This window comes from Mytilus californianus, unplaced genomic scaffold (genome assembly GCF_021869535.1).
Source record: "Mytilus californianus isolate M0D057914Y unplaced genomic scaffold, xbMytCali1.0.p SCAF_8, whole genome shotgun sequence".
NCBI classification, from domain to species: domain Eukaryota; kingdom Metazoa; phylum Mollusca; class Bivalvia; order Mytilida; family Mytilidae; genus Mytilus; species Mytilus californianus.
The window spans coordinates 98,442,488-98,453,192 of NW_026262734.1; the positions used below are offsets into that span (position 1 = coordinate 98,442,488).

The following is a 10,705-nucleotide window of genomic DNA, read 5'->3' on the forward strand; positions in this document are numbered from 1 at the left end:
CATCGTTGACAATATAATGGAATTTTATGCGATTGTCTTACAAGTGAAAGGTTTAGCAAGCCTTAAAACCAGGTTTTATTCCACCATTTTTACATAAGAAAATGCTTGTACAAAGTCAGGAATATGACAGTTGTTATCCATACGTTTGATGTGTTTGAGCTTTTGATTTTGCTATTTGCCGATGGACTTTCCGTTTTGCACTTTCCTCAGAGTTCAGTATTGTTGTTATTTTACGTTTTGCAAGTCCGTTTCTATCTTGCTTTTCATTTTGTGAGTAACCATTCATATATGCAAAAATATTCCTGTTATACATAATACTTAGTACAAGTTATTTTGTTCAATTTAAAACAGTAACAGGTACTTAGTAATTACAGCTGTCGTATTTAAACATTCATGTATTTTCATTCAGGAAGAAATATACTTTGTTTCATACAGCTTTCCATACAACGAACTTGAACTTTGTTCAGACATCTTAAATCAGGTAAGTGTGTACGTACTTTTGTCTTCAAGAAACTATTATAACTTATAAAAAAGAATACAGCTGCCACTGTCAATATTAATTTTTTTTTTAAATGTGTATAGTTTCAAGTCGTCATCGTTTTTTTTAGTGTTATAATCATTGTAACAATATAATGTGAATTTCTGTAGGTTGACATAGTTGAAACCGAAAATAAATTTTAAATTTAACAATTTCCATTTCATTCCTGTAATTGTATCACAATATAATTATAAATTATGAAGTAAATAATTTCCATACATTTATTCGTGATCAGTGAATGTGGGCTCATAAAGTATAGATCTCTCATTGTTCATGTTGTTTAAATATTGCCATAATAGCAATATATAAATAAAATGCACTGTGTGAAAAGTGCAAATCGATTGAAACTTACCAAAACTATTAGCCGGCAGTTGAATAAGTTAGTTGCATTAAGTGTTCAGAGAAGGTGAAGTTGCATTACAACTTATTGTTTTACTTACAGCAAAGGGTTGCGACAGGGATTCTCGGAACATCGGTTATTGTAAGTACTATCTTATTAATTAGACTACCGGTCCCATCTTCTTTTAGTAAGTCAATTATTCTTCACAAGAAATCTAAAAATTGAAGATTGAGAAATGATCTTTTTCTGTTGCATTTTTGCATTTTTTCTGTATTATACTATTTTGTTTTTGTATAAACATAAATTAATCAGTCTTGGGTTGATTTATTCATTTTTTTATACTTTTTCAAACATTCAAGAAACGCTTCATGATGCTCTCGCAAAGGCACAAACATACAGAAAAATTTCTTGGGTGATGCTTTTTTTTTCGTTTGGCAGCTGAAAAAAATCTAAGTATTGTATTTATTGTTTGGTAAATTCTTGAATCATAATTGTTTATAGTACCTTTTTATAGTTTGTATTGACAGTTGTAATTAGCAATAACATGAATGTTATGAATGTATTACTTTAATGACTCACGACGAGTCATACCCTCTTCGCTTCGTGTTAATAAAATAAAACTAGGAAAAATTACTTACTGTAAATGGCGGCTGCCGTTGGGATTCTTGGAATAACTTGTATAAGTTAAATAACCAGTCCTCATTTTGTCTTGTCAGTCAGATATTGACACATGAAAATCCAAGATTCAGAAGAAAAAAAAGTGTTGTTCCATTTTGCAGTTGTCTGTTATTTACTGATAAATGGTATTTTTTTAATCAACATAAAATAAACAGTCTTTAGTTAAATATCTTACAATCATTAACTTTGTCAAACATTCAAGAAACGCTTCATGATTCTCTCGCAAAGGGACAGACATACAATACAGTTTCATTTTTATATCGATGCTTCTAAAGTGTTTTTATGCTTTTAAAGCGTTTTTCAGTTTTGGACCTGAAAAAGCTATTATAATTTATAAGGTTTTTTTCTAAAAACTTGAATCATAACTAAATCGCAATGAAAAGATCTCAGAAGTTAACTATTTCGGCGGATTATTCCGTTTTTCACAGGTTCAGAAAGTTTGAAGTCTTATACATATATGAAAGACAAAATTCAAAACTACAAAAACTCTCAAACAAAAGTATTTTGAACTCTGGACCGGTCAGAAAGAGTATACAAAAAATTAAAAACTACTTAAACGGAACAGTTCTTCGCATAACTTTTTGCCAATAGTAAGACATTTGGGAAATTTTGTGTAAAGAATTAAAGCTTATAGACTTGAAATCACTGTTCAGTCCTTGCTCGGTGTTTATTGGGGTTTAAGAAAATTTACATGTAACAATAGTTTTAGGGCACGTTTGCCTTTTTGTTCAGATAAGAAGTACTTGATTTGTACACAAACTAGTGCTCTCTAATATGCAAAACAAATTATGTGGAAATTTTAGAACAAGTTAGGATGAAGAATAGTGTTGACACGAAAATGACTGCCACTATATTTGAAATTAAAAACAAAGTAGCCATTTAAGCTTAAAATTTAAGAATAAACATATAAAGCATAGGTCTATGAATTAGTGGTTCAACTCCATTACCGTTATTTGCAGTCATTTTTAGATTTTATCATGTTTACACCACTGCAAAATTATTTGCGTCCGTATTATCTAATGGCGATGTCTGCGTCTGAAGTCATTTTGGTTTGCAGACAATACCTTGAGTATAGGCGTATGGATAACTATTAAATATGAGCACAAGGTTTGATACCACAATAGGACGATTGGGATTTATTTTGAGGTTATTGTCGTATGTAATTAGGAAATAAAATTGGGCATCAAATCAAGAATTGTTCATGTTTCAAGACTATAATTTGACTAGAAATTTCTATGACAATTTACCACAAGGTTCCATTATTCAAAGGAAAGTTGGGATCGATTTTTGAGGGTCATGGTTAAAACAATTTTAATGAGTAGGGGTCTAAAAGGGCCAAAACAACTTTGTTTCTGGTATTCAGGCAATAACCTGATTATATATGTATGGATATCTATCAAATTTTTCCACAAGGTTCTATACCATTATAGGCAATAAACTCATCATAGATACCATAAGCGGCAAAAAAGGGTCTATTAAAAACAATTATTTTCTATTTGACAGACAATAACTTGAATATAAGTGCATGGAATTGTATGAAATTTTAGAATAAGGTTCCTTACCTCAATAGAAAGGTTGGGATTTATTTTCGGCGTTATAGTTGTACATGTAGCTGTTTAGTAAAACGGGTCCAAAAAGGATTAATAACAAGACTTTTTCATGATTCAGGACAATAATTTGTGTATAAGAGGACAGATTTCTATGAAATTTTACCACAAGGTACCATGCTTTTTATATGCTTAATCTAACCGGGTATTTAGAATTTTGATTTTCGGCCCTGTTTTCGAATTGATCCATATTTAGGTCCAATGGGTCTAAAGATAAACGTTCTTTGATTTCATTTTACATTTAATTATTGGCCTACTTTGATATAATGTTGAATGTTACAGTATATCTATATTTTTGATCATGGGGCCTGGCTTCAAATTGGTCTACATTAAAGTTTAAAAGGTTCAAAAATAATCTTTGTGTAATTTAAAACAAAAAGGCATTTTTGAGGTTCTTTTATTTGTTGGATCTAAGCTTTTATTTAGATTTTAGTGATCCCTATTGTCTTGTCGATACCCTTGGGAGGACCCTTAACCAGCAGTGGTATCGACCCAGTGGTTGCAAATAAGCTCATCGTAAATATTCGGCTTTGGAGTGTGTACGTCAGATGCGCGTTTTATCTTAAAAGACATATCAGTGACGTTCGAATCATAAACGTTAAAAAGACAACTAAAATAGAGAGATGAAGAGCATTGAAGACCCAACATTTTGAAAGGTTGTGCCAAATACAGCTAAAGTAATCTATTCCTGGAGTAGAACATCCTTAGTATTTTTTAAAATTTCCAGATTTGTAAACAGTTATAATTATGACCAAAGGTAGACGATCCATTTTTAGGAAACATAAAAAGAACTTTATAATCGTTTTCTCCAAAGTCCTTTAAAAAAACCCAAGGAAAAATCATTTTATTTAGAGTATGTTTGAATGTTTACACGATGATATTCATTTATCTATGTTTCAGAATGCAGAAATGGCTACAGCTAGATTCTGTGATCCGTGCACAGACGAGAATAAGTCGGTTTCAGCAACAAACTATTGTTTTGACTGTGAGGAAAGACTCTGTTCAGACTGTGCAGAGTCACATGTTCGTTTTAAAGCATTCAAATCTCATCAGGTTATCGATTTGTCGTCCGTCGGTTACAATATCACACTATCGGCGAAGAAAATCTGCAAAATCCATCCAGATATGCTTTTAGATTATTACTGCACAGATCATGATAGTGTTTGCTGTAGAGCCTGCATTCCTAAAGACCATAGAAAATGTGAAAATGTTCTTCCATTAGAACATGCATCGAAACATGTAAAAAAATTCTGCATTGTTCACTGACATAATGGCGGATATAAAGCATCTTATTACAACCTTAAATGATTTACACGGTAACAGAGAATCGAACTTAAAATTACTTTTGAAAACTAAATCAGTCATAACCAAACAGATTCTTGAAGTCAAATCTCGATTATTGGAACCAATAGATATTCTTGAACAAGATCTATACGCCGAACTGTCATCTCTCAATCGTAAACACGAGATCAAAATCAACAAACAAAAGGAAGAAATATCACAAGTTTTGGGCAGCTTAAAAGCAAGTGAGAACGAACTTGGTTCCCTGAGAGATCATGGGTCCGATAATCAGCTGTTCATTTCCTTGCATCAACAAGTAGCGAATATTCAAAGCATCGAAGCTAGTGTACTGCAGTTGATATCAAATTCAAAAGAAATCGAAATAACCTTTGATGAAAAGAAAGATATCAAACTTGAATGTTTTGGAACACTGTCAGAGTCTGTTCGCTTTTGTCAAATTCACTACAAGCAAAAGAAATTTCAACAGGCCCAGATCTTGGCACAATCAACAAAACATATTGTTGGGTTTGAAATGGATGCAGAATTACAATTGAAAACAGAGAATCATTATAATTTAATTGATATATGTGTCACAGGTGATAATAAGCTGCTCCTGGCTAATTATTCATCCTTAGATCCGAAACTCTATGTCTACAGAGACTACAAGGATTACGAGACAGAGATAACGTTTTCCGATGATCCTTTTGATGTTGATGTGATTCCAGGTACAGATAGAGCTGTTTTTACCTTGCCAGACGAGAAATCAATTCAATTCATAAACACTACAAAGATGTCAAAGTGTGATAAAGTTAAAGTTGGATTTAAATGTTATGGTATCACTGCTGGATGTGAGAGAATTTACGTTGGTGGGGAAGATGGTATAATCAAAACATTAGACAGCCATGGGAAAATTCTAAAAACTATTACACTGGGATCTGATTATATTTACTTTATGTCATACGATGATATTCACGAGCAGTTCATTGTTAGATGTGCTAACAAACTCCTTTGTGTCAAATTAGATGGAACACTTGTATACAGTAAGGACGTTTCAGGTACAGCAGGAATAACACGCGATCGACAAGGAAACATTTATTATGGTGGTAACTACAACAACAACGTACAGAGAATGTCATCTGATTGGGAAAACTGTGAGGAAATGATAAACAAAGACAATGACATTAACCGTCCGTATGGAATTTGTTTCAACAACGACTTTACAAAACTGTTTGTTATTAATAACCTTTATGAATCTGTATATGTATACAAATGCAAAAATTGACAAACAGATAATGTTCTCGAGAATCCATCGATGCATTTTTTGTTATTTTGTAGAATAAAAAGTAATTGGTAAATGTTTCGCATTTTCAAGTTGTGTGTTAATGTACATACAACACAGTTTGTTTTTGGTTTAAAAAAATATTTACTTAAACTCTATATTTGCAATGCATATATATACACATGGAAAAAAGTAAAGCAACACCGAATTGAAATTCAAATAATAAAAAAACTCTATATTGTTTTGTGATATAATTTATTGAAATAGAACTAGTTTTTAAATCTCACCTGAGTTTAATCAATAAATGTCGACTAGATAAGTTCTAATCTGCACATGCAGCTACTGTACTCGTAAACAACAAAATAGATGTTTTATCCTCATTCTTTTCAACATTTTTGATAACCAAGTTTGTAAATTTATTTGATTGAAACCATGTAATGGGTCCTCCACAACTCTCAACTGCAGCAAGATGGCAGATTATCAATATAAGAGAAGCAGGTATGTCGATGTGACAAATTACACGTGTTGTTGGTCATCACCATTCCACTATAAGTCGTTTTGTGAAAAGAAAAAAAAAATAAAGCAACAAATGATGTTAAAGACCTACTGAGATCAGGAAGACCCCCAATAACATCAGCTAGGGAAAAACTCTTATGAATGTTGGTCAGAAGAAAACCCTATGCAAACAGTACAATCATTAAAAGAGAGTGGTTGCCATACAGGAGACTTTAAACAAGAACTGTTCGAAATCGACTAATAGCTACTGGTTATCGTGCGAGAAGACCATTTTGGTGACCTTTGCCTATAAACAGACATAAAGTGGTCCAGACCCAGCCAACGTCGGAAATTAGCATCTTGGAGGAAAATCCATTGGTCCAATAAAAGTAGGTTTATTTTCCTTGGCATGATCGTAGCCCGGATTTGAACCATATCGAGCATATAGTGGTCCTATTTGGCGTAAAATGTGTGGAAGGACACCCCGAGGTCAAACACTTCATGAAATAAACTATGCGGTTAACTCAGCAACAAATTCGTCGATTGGTGGCATGCACGAGAAGACGCTAAGAGGTGGTTATCCGTGTGAATGGATGCTGCACCGAGTATTGATTCTTTGGCGTATAACGTTCAACCATGATGTGAACAATCATTTTAAGATTTATTTTAAAATGTCTGACATTGTAAAGTTCGATTACAGTAAAAGTTGTAAAATGTATTTTTTGGTACAAAAATAACTTCATTTTTGTTATCAAAACTGAGGTTAAACATTTTTTTTCATACATTGTTTAATTTGTTTAATGCCAATGTTATCATTAAAGTGTTTCAATATTATTATACAAATATTCTATCATAATCTATAAAAAAAGGAGGCTGATTTTCCAAGGTTTAAAAAATCAAAGTGTTGCAATACTGTTTTCCATGTGTATATATACATGTCAGAGATCGTAGAGATTTTTGGTCTCTTTAATTTTAATCAAATTATTCTGATTTTTTACTTAGCATTTAGATATTCTATATTGCAGGGCCGGGATTATAACATTTTGACATCAATATTTAAAGAGAGTGCACATAGCTAGATAATACAACTAATTATCTTATTACTAACACAATTTCATATTAATAGTCTTGTAATTTTTATAAAATACATTGTACCCCTAATTGTGACATTTTTACCTTTTGTGTCAGTTTGTTTTGTTCACACATTGTTGTCAATATAATGGGATTTGATGCGACTGTCATACAAGTGAGAGGTTTAGCTAGCTATAAAACCAGGTTAAATCCACCATTTTCTACATAAGAAAATGCCTGTACCAAATCTGGATTATGACAGTTGTTATCCATTCGCTTGATGTGTTTGAGCTTTTGATTTTCCATTTGATTAGGGACTTTTTTTTTTAAATGTCCGGTACTAAGTCAGGAAAATGGTAGTTGTTATCCTACAGTTCGTTTCTGTGTGTGTTGCATTGTCGTTTGTTTTTGTTGCACTTCAGTGTTTCTGTTGTTTCGTTGTTTTCCTCTTAAAGTTGATGTGTTTCCCTCGGTTTTAGTTTGTAACCAGGATTTATTTTCTCTCAATCGATTTATGACTTTTGAACAGCGGTATACTACTGTTGCCTTTATTTTACACTCATTTAATTTCAAATGAAATTAACGGAATCAATTTTCCTGCACCAGAATCACAGTTAGGATTCAAGAATACATTTGGCCAAATGCAGGAATAAAAAATCGACAAAAGTGATGACGTCAACGTGACCGTAACAACACTAAAGATGTGACCAAAATTTAGTCAACCAATGAGTGGTGTCTGTACAATTTTGCATGATCTTTATGTTCAAGTCGTGAATAAATTTTAGAAAGCAACCAGAAATCCTCAATTAACACACAATTATCCTGAATCTTTACCAATTGAATTTGAAATAACATGTAACACAAATACAATTTCGTCTCATATCTAGAATCTGACAATAAGAGATGTTTCAAAAATTTAACCTTCCGACAAAACAGATGATTTCAAAATTCCTAGTGTGAACTTTTCATTTATATGAATGGGGTAATATGTCTAAGTATAAGTATAAGGTATAAGTTAATACAATATTCTGGGGCTTGAATATCCTGTTACAATTTCTTGATAATGTGTTACTGCTAACAAGGGACAGCTTTATTGAGGCTTCGAGGTGGTTAAGTTGAAATGATTCCTTCGAAGTTTTAACAACGTCGTCTTCGTTTAGTTGCTAAATGTATGGTTTATCTGTGTACCACACGACTACAGATATTTTCTATTTGTCGTGACCAATATACTGTCACCTTTACTATTTTATTTTTTTTCAATTCCAACTTATTACTTATCTTTACTTGCTTTGGTAACAGAACAGATGGCACATCTTGAGCAAGGTCTGCAAACTATACTGGAGCGCAAGTGCTCAGCCTCAGTATTTGGTGGAATTCCTGGTGCTCTATGTAATTTCTGGTATTGTTGTTTTGACCTTGGATTGTTTTGTTTTTTTCTTTTGTCATTATTATGTTTTTCATGGTATTGTTGTTTGTTCTTTATCGTTATTATTTTTGGCCACGGTATTGTTGGTTTTTTTCATCGATATTTTTCTTGGCCATGGTATTGTTGTTTGATCTTTATCGTTATTTTTTGCAATGGTATTGCCGTTTATAATTGTTATAATTTTTGGCCATGGTATTGTTGATTTTTTTCAACGATACTTTTTTTGGCCATAGTATTGTTCAACTTGTTTGTTCTTCATCGTTATAATATTGGGCATGGTCTATATGATTGTTCTTTAACATTATTATTTTTTTAGCCATGGTATTGTTGATTGTTCTTTAATGTTATTATTTTGGCTATGGTATAAATGTGTTTTTTTTTTACCCTATAATTTTAGAAGCTTTGTGTGGAATTTAATTATTTCTATAGTTTGGTTTCAGATAGATTCATATGTGCAACTTTTGTATACGATAGATTGGATGAAGAGGTCACCGTTGCCATATCCTTAGATAAACTCCTAAAATTAAATGAACATGTAATTGTACCCCACGCAATTTATTACATGGGGTGTAATGTTTTTGACCAGTCCGTCTGTCTATGAGTCCGTCTGTCTGTCCGTCCATCTGTTTGTCCGTCCGTCTGTCTGTGCGTTCGTCAGTCCTGTTCTTGTCAATGCAGGAAATTTTGATTTAATTTTTTTTCTAGGAGTTATGCCTCTTTGAACTTATTGGCCTCAATATACAACTGCAACAGTTTGTCATCGCAACTACTCTAAAACAACACAACAGAATTTCATGAAACTTTGTATATAATAAGATCATACTATGTAGATGTGCATATCGACAGGAAATACTGACTCATTTTTTTTCTCTAGCAGTTATGCCACTGTAAACTTAGAATGTTGTCCTAAATATAATACTGCAACAGTTTGTAATCACAACTTGATTGTCATCGCAACTTCTCTGAAACCACACAACAGAATTTCATGAAACTTTGTAGATAATAAGGAAATACTATGTAAATGTGCATATCGACAGGAAATTATGATTCATTGTTTCTAGGAGTTATGCCCCTTTGAATTTAGAATTTTTGCCGAAATATACTATAATATTGAAACAGTTTGTAATCGCAAATCCCCTGAAACAACACAACAGAATTTCATGAACCTTAGTAGTTAATGAGGACATAATATGTTAATATGCGTATCCACGAGAAAATTTTTATCAGTTGACTTTTGTAGAGTTATGAGTCTTTTAACTTAGGAATTTGGCGATATTGTGTTTGTCCAGTGACAATGTGGAGGCATGGGGAATATGAGCGTGCTGACAAAGGTTCTTTAATTATGTATTGCAGTCAGGTGGAACGTATTAAAAGTAAAAGGACAAAACAAAATATGAATGGTTGTGCTGCACATGCTACATGTGTTGAATAAAAGATATACATTCGTCGCAAAAAATAGTTTAGGATGAAATAATTTATGATCTATAGAATAAAAAAAGAATTATGAAGATCCAAGACTGATAGGTGTCGCCCATGATTAATATCGGTCAAAAAATTTCAAGATTGCTATATCGACTGCGCGCGGACATATCACAACCATAGCAAAGTCTAATAAAGACTTCGGACTCTAGAAAAAACTCAAACTAGCAATAATATCAATGGCCTGTTTGAATCATCACTGAGGATCAGTTTTAAACATGTCTCCATTAAAGAAACCTTCACATGCTCATAATTATGCATTTATTTTTACAACAATCATGCCTTTACTATATATAAAAAAGAAGATTTGGTATGCCAAAGAGACAACACTCCAAAAAAGACCAAATGACACAGAAGTTAACAGCCATTGGTCACCATACGGCCTTCAACAATGAGCAACGACCATACCGCATAGTCAGCTATTAAAGGCTTCTTAAAACAATTCAAACGAGAAAACTAACGGCCTAATTATTGTACAAAACATAGCTAAAAAACAAAATATGTAACACAG

The 10,705-nt window shown here is 32.5% G+C and overlaps 1 protein-coding gene across 1 annotated transcript; it reads left to right on the top strand.

Moving 5' to 3' along the window:
- The first annotated feature begins 977 nt into the window (after positions 1–977).
- Positions 978–5,749, top strand: LOC127712600 (uncharacterized). Its single transcript, XM_052219118.1, has 2 exons — positions 978–1,019; positions 4,064–5,749. The coding sequence occupies exon 2, from the start codon at positions 4,434–4,436 to the stop codon at positions 5,724–5,726; it is 1,293 nt and encodes a 430-aa protein (XP_052075078.1). The 5' UTR covers positions 978–1,019; positions 4,064–4,433; the 3' UTR covers positions 5,727–5,749.
- The last annotated feature ends 4,956 nt before the right edge of the window (positions 5,750–10,705 follow it).